Genomic DNA, 11,292 nt, shown 5'->3' with positions numbered 1-11,292 from the left:
GCTATAGTCGATAGAAGTAAAAAAAGAGGGGAAAAAAAGAGAGGAGAGAAGCAAACATGATGCAAGATTCTCTGTGTGGAACAAAGGCGCTCATCGATCCAAAAGCCGAGATCTTCGAGCTGGATGATGCTTGTCTCCTCCAGTCCCCGGATTCGTCATGGATGGATCTCATGGACGATCTTCTCGAGCCCGAGAGCCTCCACCAGATTCTCCCAGAGAGAAGTTTCGAGCAGCTTGGCTTTGACGAGGAGGTGATCAAGCCGCCACCATCGTCCGGAGATGATCTAGCATCGATCGTCGGAAGAACAGCCACACCACCACCATTGCCACCGAAGTATGATCGCATCTCTGCTGCTGGATCGTCCAGTTCCTCGCCATCGCAAGAACACTTTGGTAATTACAGCGCGGAATTCGAGCCTTTGTTCCGCGAGCCCATGTTTAGCAGCGACTCGGGGCTGCTCCATAAAGTTCCCAGTGCTCCTCACTTGGAGAGTTTCCAACATACCTCTTCTTCTTCTCCTTCTTCTCTCGCGACCACCAAGAACCTATCGAAGACCAAGTCGTTTTGTTCTTCAAATACTACGAGCATCGCCGTAGCTCCTCGATCCCTGCCAACTTCTCTAAACCACTCGACGTCGCCTCTAAATCACCACCACTCTCCGGGAGGAACTTCCAGCAAGAAAATGGCTGCTCCACTTCCAGCTCCTCCATCTCCATCTTCACTCACAAGCCCACTGCAGGGACTGTTGGACCAGGATCCTTCGACACTGCTGCGAGCTCAGGTAAACACCTCCTCCAATCCTCTCGGAAGAATGCAAAAACCAGATTTTGGCTTGCTAAATCCTCTCTACAGACTGTTCACGTCGGTGGGCTTCAGCTGATCCACATGCTGCTCGGCTGCGGCGAGAAAATCGACCAAGAAGACTACATCTACGCTGGAAACCTCCTCCACCAACTCAAGCAGCTCGCCTCTCCAACCGGCGATTCCATCCACCGAGTCGCAACTCACTTCACGGACGCTCTTTACGCTCGTCTCAACGGAACCGGCTATCGATCCTACACTGCCCTGCGAGCCTACGATCCAGCATCCCTGGAAGAAATCCTGGGAGCTTACCACATCCTCTACCAAGTCTGCCCCTACATCAAGTTCGCGCACTTCACCTCAAACCAGGCGATCTTCGAAGCTTTCGAGGGCGAGCAAAGCGTCCATATCATCGACCTGGAGATCTTGCAGGGTTATCAGTGGCCAGCCTTCATGCAAGCACTCGCAGCCAGGCAAGGAGGAGCTCCACACTTGAGAATCACGGGCGTGGGAATGCCGCTCGAGGCCGTCCAAGAAACTGGGAAGCGACTAGCCGACTTAGCCGCGACTCTACGCGTCCCGTTCGAGTATCACGCCGTCGGGGAGAGGCTCGAGGACTTGCAGTCTCATATGTTACACCGGAGACACGGCGAGGCACTGGCAGTGAACTGCATCGATCGATTCCACAGGCTTTTCACCGACGACCATCTAGTCGTGAATCCGGTGGTGCGAATCCTCAGCATGATACGCGAGCAAGCGCCGAGGATCGTGACGCTGGTCGAGCAGGAGGCGAGCCACAACACGAACTCGTTCCTCAAGAGGTTTCTCGAGGCGATGCATTACTACTCGGCGATCTTCGACTCGCTCGAGGCGACGCTGCCGCAGGTGAGCCCCGAGAGAGCCAAGGTGGAGCAAGTGGTGTTCTCGTCCGAGATCATGAACATTGTGGCTTGCGAGGGGAGCCAGAGGATCGTGAGGCACGAGAAGGTGGACAAGTGGTGTAAGATCATGGAGAGCATTGGCTTCTACAACGTAGCACTCAGTCCCAGTGCTGTTCATCAGTCCAAGCTTCTGCTCAGGCTCTACCAGACGGATGGATACACGCTTGTGGAGGACAAGGGCTGCTTGTTACTCGGGTGGCAAGACCGAGCGATCATTGGAGCGTCGGCATGGAGGTGCTAGAGAGGTGCTAGAGAGGTGCTAGATCAGAGAAAGAACCAAGCAAAAACGAGAAAACACAGCCTTAGAACCATTCTTAGTGGATGTTCAATCGAAAACACCCACACTAGAGATAGAGAGGCATTTGGATCGAGCATTCAATCCCAGACCATGAAAAACTTCATGAAAAAACGAAAAAATAAAGCGAGAAAAAAAGTTATAGGAAGAACAGTTATGGTTTTGGGAAAGAAAAGAACGAACGAAGGGCGCGACAAAAGAACTAGCTCGGCCGTTACATAGCAAGTAGTGAGAAAAATTAAGCTGCCTGGTTTGATACGCTCACCGGTTTGTTGCTATCAAATGCGTCAATCGGTGCTTTCGCCTTGCCCCGGTCGCCAAATGCATATTCCACTTTCTTTAGGGCAGCTTTTGAGGGGCTTACGGGGGTAATGGCGACAGGTATGTTTCCACCGCTTTCCAGCGAGATTGATTGATCTTGGAGTGTCTAGATCCAGCTGCGACGCTGCTGTGCGAGTTTCTGGAAGCCGCCGTCCATCTACTGCTCTCGATTCGTGGATTATACTCTCCAGGTGAGAAGCATTTGAGATTCGCAATGGTTTGGATCTTTGTGGCGGCTCTATTCATCTGCATTTTCGTTTCTTCGCGCGTTTGAATCTTCCGCATTAGAATCACTTCCTGCGTGCTTTACTAGTTGTGATTCCAAAGATCTCATGGCGTGCTCATTACAGAAGTTTTCGAGCGGCGGCGCTACATGAATTGTCTCATTCACTGGGCTCGCCATCCCGGGCTTCAGCAATACATCCATGACGTTGTGTATAGTTTGCACACTTGGATCACACAGGTATCTCAGTATATCGCATTGTTTTCCTTTCTTCACTCATGCCTTGAACAGGGTGTCGTCGACAAAATAGCTCTCGTGGTGCATAATAAGGAGAACGTAGCAGTGGAAAAGTTCATCTTTAAACTGCAAGTGGATCTTTCTTTCGAGGGGGAGTTTCGGTTAAATGACTTGGAGCCGGATCTGCGAGCGTTTTTTATGAAGATTGGCGCTTCTCGTCATTTGTTGCTACCTCTACCTCCAGGTCCTACTCCCTGCGTTTTTTTTTTTTGTTTCTTTTGCTTGTTCTTTTGTTCTGTCTCACTTACAACTATCTCTACAGATTGCTCTTGGGAGCTAGTTGCGTATTCAAAGCAGATGCAAACTACTGAAAGCAGCGGTGATCTTGCCTGGATTCCCACGGAAATTGGGGCTTGGGCGCATCCACCCCTCATCACGCCCATCAAATCGATGAAAAGTCAGTTTCTCAACGTACAACTCTATGTAGAACAACCGAAAGTGTGAGCGGAATACTTCTACACAAGCTCCTTTAACTCGCGACACGTTGTAGTCATGAACAGGTATGAAGTCTCCTTGTCTCGTGTTCCTGTTTTAATTGGCACGTTGTTTGTGGAAATCCTGCGTGTTTAGAAACAACAGCTGCTTAGGATGGTGCCTTGACTTTCTTGTCAACACGCAAGGTAAACAGATCAGCAAGAGCACTTTGGATTGGCATGTTTTTAATTGTTTCCAGGAAGTCGAAGAACAAGCTGAAGCAATGGCGCTTCGTATCCAAGGCTGGAACCCGGCGGCTCACTTTCCCGTGAAGAGCCATCTTGCGAGATTTCAACGAAGCAAAAAATTGTTTCTCCCGTGCGAGAAGAGGGAAAAATCCCCGCAAGAGTACCTCAAACAGGTGGATCGTGTTATAAGGATCACATTCCAGGAGCCTGCTCGTGCGCAGCACATTGAAGGATCACTCTGGCGAGCTCGGTTGATAACTGTTTCAGTTTTTTCTATGTCAGCTACACCCGTCTGTGATTTCAAGTAAGCTCTTCTTTGTTTTTGTTTTCCACAGGGATCTAATCATGGTTCTCGACTCTTGATTGACACGCGCAGGGTGGATTTTGACGAAGCCTTGCAACTTCTTAAGATCCAGTCGCAACAGTTGTACGTCAAGCTCCATGGAGGCCCCGATCTCGACATAAACTTCTCGCTTCAAGGAGAGCTCCGCGTAGTAAAACAGCGCCAAAGGTATGGAGCTTTACTTCCCAGGACAGATGAAGGAGAAGAGCCACATTCTTTTGAGGGATTTCTAACACTGGCTCTGGCGATTGACTTGCCGTCGATCCTCCCGCATCAAGCAGTGAAGCTCGCCGGCGATGTGGCAATGGAGACAATCCTGGCAAGCCTGGAGCGAGATCTATCCAAAGGAATCGTCCAAGACTATAACTCTTGGTGCCACGAAGAAGATGATGTAATAAGAAAGCTTTAACCGCCAATAAACCCGGTACCGCATCTGACACTGTTGGATTATCTAGCTTCGTGCCGATCCAACGGCTCACGATTTCTTCTTTACTAGGTATCTAGGGTTCTCAGTTAGGTCGTCGTTTGTTCGTGCGTCGGAGAAGCGCCATGAGGTCTGTTCTTTGTGAATCTGTGGCGCCTGGAGAGAAAATCTGATGGTTTTGTGAGCAGGCATCCAGAGATTGTGTGGGCGCAGCATTCAGAGCGCGTGTTTCTCACCATTGAACTGCCCGATGCCAAGTCTCCGGTTGTGAAGATTGAGCCGCAAGGGAAGCTCAAGTTCTCCGCGACGGCTGGAGCTAGCGATGAGAAATACGAAGTGGAGCTGGAGCTGTTCAAGGAAATTAACGTGGAGGTGAGCTCTCCTTTCCCTCATTTTCTTCCTCTTCCTTGTGTTATTAACAATAGGGTGTTCTTCACTTGCAGGCGAGTAAGATTAGCACTGGCGCGCGGCAGATTTTCGTTGTCATTGAAAAAGCAGAGAAGATGTGGTGGCCGAGGCTAATCAAAAGTGAGGGAAGAGCTCCTCCTTACTTGAAAGTGGACTGGAACAAATGGGTTGATGAAGATGAGGAGAACGAGGTTGGAGGTGGTGGTGGTGGTGGTGAGTGATCTTTTTTCCCTTTTCTCTTCTGTCCTTTCCAGTCTTGATCTAACTTCTTCTCGGATAGCGGAAGATTTCGAACTAGGCGGGCTTGGTGATCTCTCGGTATGCTTGTTTCTCGCATTCGCTCGTCTTGAATCTTACGTTTCTTTTGCTTCCGTGTTTAGAACTTCGACATGGGTGGAAATGAAGCCGATAGCGACGATGAAGGTTTGTTTTCTCCTAGTGTAGTCTTCTCTCTAGTTTCCTCATTTCATGGTTTTGCTAGATCCAGAGACTCTTCCGGACGCCTCGAAAAAAACCGACACAGCGACGACGCTGGAGAAAACAGCTGGTACTCTCAGAAAGATCGTAAAAAAGAAAAACTGATTCTACTGTCTGCAGATCCGGAGGAGCTTCCAGACGCTGCGAAAGCCGAGAGTTGACCCGCTCGCCTCGCCCAGGATTTTGATGACAAAAGATCAAAGACGAGCGCGGATTGTTAGCTAGAACTTTAGGATTATTCTAGAGACTCCCCCAACAAGTTACAAGTTTTTCTTTCTTTCGCGAGCTCGGGTTTATAGCTGCTGCTTCGGCCATGGATTTGATGAATTGGTTCCTACGCAGTAAATCTATATGCATGAATCAAACGTAAGAATATGCCCACACTTTGAAAAAGCAGCATATGCCAAGGGTTCTTGAAAGCAGCGCTCAATGCAGGGATCCCATTTAGAACAAGAAGCACGGCAGCCGTCGGATCCACAGATCCGACGGCCACAATCGTCTATTAGCTTCGAGTGGTGCCTGTGTTAGGGTTTATAGAACAGATTCTCGGACCCAAGATTCACTAACAGCCATAGGCGCTGCGCGGCGGCGATCGCTGGCGGAAGATTGGCACAGCGGGAGCGGGGCGCTCAACGCTCTACCCATGGTGAGATTCGTAGCGCCTGAATTGTGTGTCTCGCGCCGCCGCGAGAATCAGTGGTGTTCTAGGCCTAATTCGTGCCACGAATTGGCGAATTCGAGCCTCTTGGCGTCTCGGATCGCTCGTCGTCTTTCTTTTCAGTTTTGTTAGTTACGAGAGGGAGGGTTTTCTCCGTGCGTGGGGCTAAAATTTTTTTTTTCTCTCAATTTTTTTTTTGTGTTCTTTCGTTTCTTGGTTAGACAATGTACGAGGACAAAAAGCTCTCGCCCGCGAGCTTGCTGCAGCCAACGCAGGAGACCCCCGACATCGTTTCCGAGGACAGTGGTCCAAACAGCCCCGGCATCTCTGGAGCTGGGAACTCCGTCAAGCAGCGCCTCCGCTGGACGCCCGACTTGCACGATCGCTTCGTGGACGCTGTGAAATCTCTTGGTGGTCCTGACAGTAAGAAAGCGCTCCCTCTTTCCTTTTCTCTTGTTCCTTTCGATTCAAGCTTAAGCTTTTGCTGCTTTCTTCTTTTTGTTTGTGGTGTGTGTGTGAACAGGAGCAACGCCCAAAGGTGTTTTGAGGTACATGGAGGTGAAAGGACTGACGGTCTATCACGTGAAGAGCCATTTGCAGGCAAGTGTTTGGAAAATAAAATCATTTTTTTACTGTCGCTAAGCGCCGTCGTCGATCACAGAAGTTTAGGCTCTCGACTCCAGGCGCTATGATAGAAGGTGATGATGAATGAGAAACTTTCTAGCTCTCTGACATTGTGGACGTTTTGTTCCAGGAGGCGACCATGAAAAGAAAATGGACGACATGGTTCCCCACATTGACTCGTACGTTTTCCTTTTTTCTTTTTCCTCCGTTTTTGAGCTTTTCCTAATCGCCTTACAGAGCCTTCGATCTTGCGGAAGCTGTGCGGGTACAAGTCGAAGTCCAGAAACGCCTGCAAGACCAGCTGGAGGTTAGAAAAGCTTTCGTTTCCTTTTGAAAGAAAGAGGAAACATGTCGCCTTACAGGTCCAACGACAATTCCAGTTACGGCTGGAGACGCAGACCAAGTACCTCGAGAAACTGATCGAGGAGCACGAAAGGCTGAACGAGCAGCTGAGGATCCAGACGAGGGGCATTCAAGGCTCGGACAAGAAGGCCGATGCCCCAGAAGAAATAAAAGAAACTGGGAATCCACCCCCAGCGAAGCGGTCACGGATGAACGATCCAGCGAGGAAGAGCGGTGGCGAGCAGCAGCAGGCAGTGTACCCAAAGGTGGACTACGAGGCTAGTGTCCAGGATTTCCCGGAGTACTCCGAGACATACCTGGACGATGCGAACAATCTCCAACAAAGCGCTGGTGCCGAGTGAGCGAGAACTTCTTCGTCGGTCCATGTAAAGGTATGCTCGAATAGGAAGGAATGCCGTCCTGCTGTGAATGTTAACTCTCCATTGTGGAAAAGGAAACAAAGCAAAGTGACTAAAAAGACTCATAGGCAAAATATTCGTAGCATATCCTTTAAGATTGAATATTCGTAGAATAGTTTTTTTATCTCTAACGGCTAGTGACTGTTTTAAACGGAATGTGTTCTATTTGGATGAAAAAAACAGCCATTGATGGTTGCCATGGCTGCTCCAGATGCCCTGAAGATACTTAAGAAGCCCCGTGTAACAATCTTTTTCTTTCTTTGTGGCTAGGGCTTTCACTCTATCGATCCGGGATAGACATGGGGTGCGCGTCATCGCGAGTGATGCATTTGCAGGCGGAGCGCGAGGATAATCCCGGCGTCAGCGCCACTCCCAAGAGATCGAGGAAGAGGTCCCGCGCAGCGGATGAGGATCTTGTTGACGATCGCCAGCAGCAGCGCCAGCGGAACCACTTTGTGGCGCTCACATCCAGTACGTATGGCGTCCTTGATCGCGATGGCAAGCAGGAGAAGAAGGATCGCCCAGAGGTGATCAATGCCGTGGAGCTCATGAAGGGGCTGGAAGGCGATGATAATCGCCAGGAACAGCAGCAGCAGCAGGATTTCTATGCTCTCAGCCAGACCTCGCATCACCCAAGGGGCTCCAGCAGCAATTCCTCCACCTCTACATACGACATCGTCCGCGAGCTTCACAGATCCGACCAGGAGCTCGAGGAGCAGCCGCGGCAGCAGTGCCAGCACCACCACCAACGCTCAAGCAAGAAAATGCGATGCATCTCGTCCAAGGCTAGCAATTCGATCGTGGAGACAGCCACCTCGTCCAGCAGCACCAGCACGAGCCGGAGCCTGTTCGATCCGGATCTCCTGGGGAGCATCGAGAGGGCTTTCGAGCAAATCTCAGAGGAGGACTGGAACTCGAAGAAATCTCCATCGGATGTTAGCCAGCGGGATCTTTCAGCAGCGAGGCCTCTCGATTGCGATCCGAAAGACGATCCGAGGTCTCTAGACGAGAATCCAGTGGAGCTTCGCGATTTCCAGCTCCTCTGTCCTCCGGCTGGCGAATCCAAGGCCGTGGTCTACTACACGAGCCTGCGAGGGGTGCGAAGAACACACGAGGAATGTAGCACGGTGCTCGAGATCGTCAGGAGCTATGGCGTGAGCGTGGACGAGAGGGATCTATCGATGCATCAGGCGTTCCGGCAGGAGCTCAAGGAGCTCTCGCAATCCTGCGCGGTTCCCAGGCTGTTTGTGAGGGGGCGATTGATCGGCGGATTGGAGGAGGTGTCGAAGGCTCACGAGAAGGGGCTGCTGGCGAGATTGCTCCAGGGGATTCGGCGAGAGGATCACAGCAAAGCTTGCGATGGCTGTGGCGGCGCTCGATTCATGCTGTGCCTGGATTGTAACGGTAGCTGCAAGATCTTGGCGGAGGATGGGAGTGGAGAGAAGATCCAGTGCCTTGAATGCAACGAGAACGGACTTATTCGATGCCCTATTTGCTGCTAAAGCATTTTTGCCCTAACTCTGGGCATTTGTTTAGTTTAACAGTAGTTTGTTAATGTATACTAATCTAATCCATTCACTGTTAAAATTAATTAGAGCGGGAAGAGCTAGGGCTTTTATTGTTCCGGGCGATGGCGGCCTTCGGCAGATCGATCTCCAGGGCTAAGAAGACGCCAGCAAAGGCGAATCCGGCGCACGATTTCTCTGTGAAATCCGTGCCGAGAAAGGGGAGGAATGCGACCAACGGCGATGAGGTCTGTGCAAAGAAGCCGGAAGCTCTCGGGATCGAGGATGATCAGATCTCGATCCTGGAGGAAGGCGCCGCGGAGATCAGGCTCGGAGATGTGGAGAAGCAGCTCAAGGAGCTCGAAGTGTCTTCCCTGACGAGCGAGGTTTCTTTCGGCGAGTCGACGGCTGGGAGCGATAAGACGGCCGCGGAAGGTCAAAATCTTTCCAGCGCTTCCTCGGCGGGCAAGGGAAGCTCCAGCATGTCCTGCCTGAAGAATGTGATATCTGTCATTCTCACCGTCCTGGCGACCATCGCGACGCTAGTTCTTGCAATCTACGTGAAGGTGACTCTCGAAGGACTCGATTTGGGGCCATTTCCAACATGAAGAAGCTAAGAACAGTCGTGACATGAGCTAAAGGTAAGACATTCCTTCTACTCCAACTAGAATTTCACATGAATTTTAACTAGCGATTTTTCCAGGTAACAAGAAGCCAGCTCTTTTACAACCTCAGAGGTAAGCTTACGAGAACTCTCTTTCATTATCATTAGCTTTTTATTCTTCTTGGAGAGCGCTCAGTATGATCGAACTTACAAACAGGCCTCCAGCTCCAACTGCGAAGAAGGATGCTACCACATTCTGCGTCACTACAAGCACGGTAGAATCATCGGGAACGAAGACGATCGTGGCAATGGCAGCGACGAGCAAAGGCAGGCAAAGGGAGGCCAGAGCAGCAGGGGACGAAGACGCAAAATTCTCCGCGAGGCTCAGTAAGCCCAGATCCTCGGCTTTGGAGAGAAGTCCCAGCTTCTCGATCTGGGAGAGGCTAATCCCGGCGCTCTCAGCTCTGGACAAGAGGCCGGCCTTTTCCACTTGGCTCAGTAGCTTCTTCTTTTCCAGCTTCTTCACGATGTTAACGGGCTCATTTTCCGCGTCCTCGTTGAAGATCCCCGCGCCAAACCATTGCTTGCTCCAGTCATCGTCGTAGGCGTTCACCTTCAATGGGGGCGAAGTTCCATCAGATTTTCAAGGCCGAAGAATTGGAATGGAGTACCTTGTTCTTGGGAGCCATGGCAAAGACGTGGAGCTGGGATCCCCTGGAAGTGGACGAGGAGGGACTTTGTCTGAGGGCATTGAGTCTTTGGGAACCTCCAAAGACTGGGCTGTCGCCTGAGGCGAAGGTGCTGCCCAGCCTTGTGACGGTCTTGCCGCACTGAAGCGGGGACGCCATATCCAACAACGAGGCCACAGCTTAGTTTAATAGGAGAAGAAGCTTGTGGTGGAGAATGACTCTGGTGAAATCTTGTTTCCCAATCAGAAAGCTTGTCCTACGACCACATGAGATGAGCTTTGTTTAATATTTTATATACTTAGATCCCTAAAATTTATTACTGATATAATAGGAAATTATCACATCTACATAAGCTGATTGTTATTTGTGCTAAATCCTTAAAAGCTACAATATTATGATTTGTTTGATTAAAACTAGAAAACATAGACAACGGTTTGATGTTTCTCTTGTTTATTATCAACCAGATAGTTTCTTTCGCTTGCCTTATGCCTTTCTATTCCATGTATTGTCAACATGGATCATTGATGTCTAAAGAAGCAGTTATTTGGAATTTTTTTGACCGTGATGATACCATAAACATACCCTGATCATAATCAGCCTCCTTAACTATATCCTTGAGGAATTGTAATGAACTTCTTTAATAGCTCATTATTATGACTCTTTCCTTATTTGTTTTATAAACTAACACTATCTCATTCACTTTGTGCTTCTTATGTGACAATAATAAAACTTATAACACATGTGATTTTTATTTTTTACCTTATAATGGTTTACTATAGAATAATTACAAAGTGAAACTTTAACCTTTGGACATATGGGAGTAGAACTTGAGTTTCAGGGTTTTGAAGCCAAACTTCTAAAAATTAAACTCTTAAGTATATAGTCAAAGAGTGAAAGGATAAGAGTATGGAATGACATTAAAACAATTTTAGACTATTTAACATCTTAATGATAAAAGTATGATGCAAAATAAAGTTAAACAAATTTTAATATATTAATGGCCTAACGCAAAGACATAAGTACTCCACTAGCTATCATAATATGGAACTTAGGTTTAGATCTAAGCCAACAGAATAAAGATAGACATATTTAGTAGGGAGCTAAACAATGCCTTATATTAGTTGGTTATACCCAACCTACCCACTTACTATACCCCCTACCCCCTATATAAAAGCATGTATTAGTATATAGGCCTTATTTGTAAATTTAGACACTTTCTATAATAGCTAATAGGACTATATGGAACATAGAGAGTGAT

At 48.9% G+C, this 11,292-nt stretch overlaps 7 protein-coding genes across 15 annotated transcripts; 6 read left to right on the top strand and 1 right to left on the bottom strand.

Moving 5' to 3' along the window:
• Positions 1-56: 56 nt before the first annotated feature.
• Positions 57-2,122, top strand: LOC9661747 (scarecrow-like transcription factor PAT1). The gene is made up of 2 exons (XM_002992366.2): positions 57-492; positions 756-2,122. Exons 1-2 carry the CDS (start codon positions 57-59, stop codon positions 1,982-1,984), a joined length of 1,665 nt encoding a protein of 554 aa, XP_002992412.2. The 3' UTR covers positions 1,985-2,122.
• A 265-nt stretch (positions 2,123-2,387) lies between these two features.
• Positions 2,388-4,336, top strand: LOC9661746 (DNA polymerase zeta processivity subunit). 2 transcript variants are annotated; one of them, XM_002992365.2, is made up of 8 exons: positions 2,388-2,419; positions 2,470-2,550; positions 2,710-2,822; positions 2,874-3,063; positions 3,142-3,379; positions 3,450-3,499; positions 3,553-3,845; positions 3,918-4,323. In XM_002992365.2, exons 1-5 carry the CDS (start codon positions 2,410-2,412, stop codon positions 3,321-3,323), a joined length of 576 nt encoding a protein of 191 aa, XP_002992411.2. In that variant the 5' UTR covers positions 2,388-2,409; the 3' UTR covers positions 3,324-3,379; positions 3,450-3,499; positions 3,553-3,845; positions 3,918-4,323. The 2 variants fall into 2 exon arrangements, with proteins under 2 accessions (XP_002992411.2, XP_024521831.1); XM_024666063.1 differs by lacking the exons at positions 2,388-2,419; positions 2,470-2,550; positions 2,710-2,822; positions 2,874-3,063 and having other exon boundaries at positions 3,333-3,379; positions 3,918-4,336.
• Positions 4,337-4,362: 26 nt separating this feature from the next.
• LOC9661745 (uncharacterized protein At3g03773) lies at positions 4,363-5,574 on the top strand. Of its 8 annotated transcripts, none has more exons than XM_024666070.1 (7): positions 4,363-4,438; positions 4,497-4,680; positions 4,752-4,929; positions 4,997-5,034; positions 5,097-5,139; positions 5,204-5,263; positions 5,332-5,574. In XM_024666070.1, exons 1-7 carry the CDS (start codon positions 4,434-4,436, stop codon positions 5,352-5,354), a joined length of 531 nt encoding a protein of 176 aa, XP_024521838.1. In that variant the 5' UTR covers positions 4,363-4,433; the 3' UTR covers positions 5,355-5,574. The 8 variants fall into 8 exon arrangements, with proteins under 8 accessions (XP_024521838.1, XP_024521836.1, XP_024521837.1 ...); XM_024666068.1 differs by having other exon boundaries at positions 4,364-4,438; positions 4,752-4,923; positions 5,314-5,574; XM_024666069.1 differs by having other exon boundaries at positions 4,364-4,438; positions 5,198-5,263.
• A 131-nt stretch (positions 5,575-5,705) lies between these two features.
• Positions 5,706-7,310, top strand: LOC112343129 (myb family transcription factor PHL7-like). Its single transcript, XM_024666105.1, has 7 exons — positions 5,706-5,839; positions 6,073-6,274; positions 6,375-6,451; positions 6,513-6,549; positions 6,606-6,654; positions 6,713-6,782; positions 6,838-7,310. Exons 1-7 carry the CDS (start codon positions 5,837-5,839, stop codon positions 7,177-7,179), a joined length of 780 nt encoding a protein of 259 aa, XP_024521873.1. The 5' UTR covers positions 5,706-5,836; the 3' UTR covers positions 7,180-7,310.
• Positions 7,311-7,535: 225 nt separating this feature from the next.
• LOC9661554 lies at positions 7,536-8,738 on the top strand. The gene has a single exon (XM_002992363.2). It carries the CDS (start codon positions 7,536-7,538, stop codon positions 8,736-8,738), a length of 1,203 nt encoding a protein of 400 aa, XP_002992409.2.
• Positions 8,739-8,866: 128 nt separating this feature from the next.
• Positions 8,867-9,541, top strand: LOC112343121. Its single transcript, XM_024666088.1, has 2 exons — positions 8,867-9,382; positions 9,445-9,541. Exon 1 carries the CDS (start codon positions 8,867-8,869, stop codon positions 9,347-9,349), a length of 483 nt encoding a protein of 160 aa, XP_024521856.1. The 3' UTR covers positions 9,350-9,382; positions 9,445-9,541.
• On the bottom strand, positions 9,421-10,275 carry LOC9661553. The gene is made up of 2 exons (XM_002992322.2): positions 10,017-10,275; positions 9,421-9,958 (listed from the first exon to the last, which is right to left on the bottom strand). The coding sequence occupies exons 1-2, from the start codon at positions 10,191-10,193 to the stop codon at positions 9,518-9,520; spliced, it is 618 nt and encodes a 205-aa protein (XP_002992368.2). The 5' UTR covers positions 10,194-10,275; the 3' UTR covers positions 9,421-9,517.
• Between the last annotated feature and the right edge of the window lie 1,017 nt (positions 10,276-11,292).

The sequence above is a fragment of the Selaginella moellendorffii genome, unplaced genomic scaffold, assembly GCF_000143415.4.
Source record: "Selaginella moellendorffii unplaced genomic scaffold, v1.0 SELMOscaffold_134, whole genome shotgun sequence".
In the NCBI taxonomy this organism is placed as follows: domain Eukaryota; kingdom Viridiplantae; phylum Streptophyta; class Lycopodiopsida; order Selaginellales; family Selaginellaceae; genus Selaginella; species Selaginella moellendorffii.
This window is presented reverse-complemented; position numbering and strand designations above follow the sequence as displayed.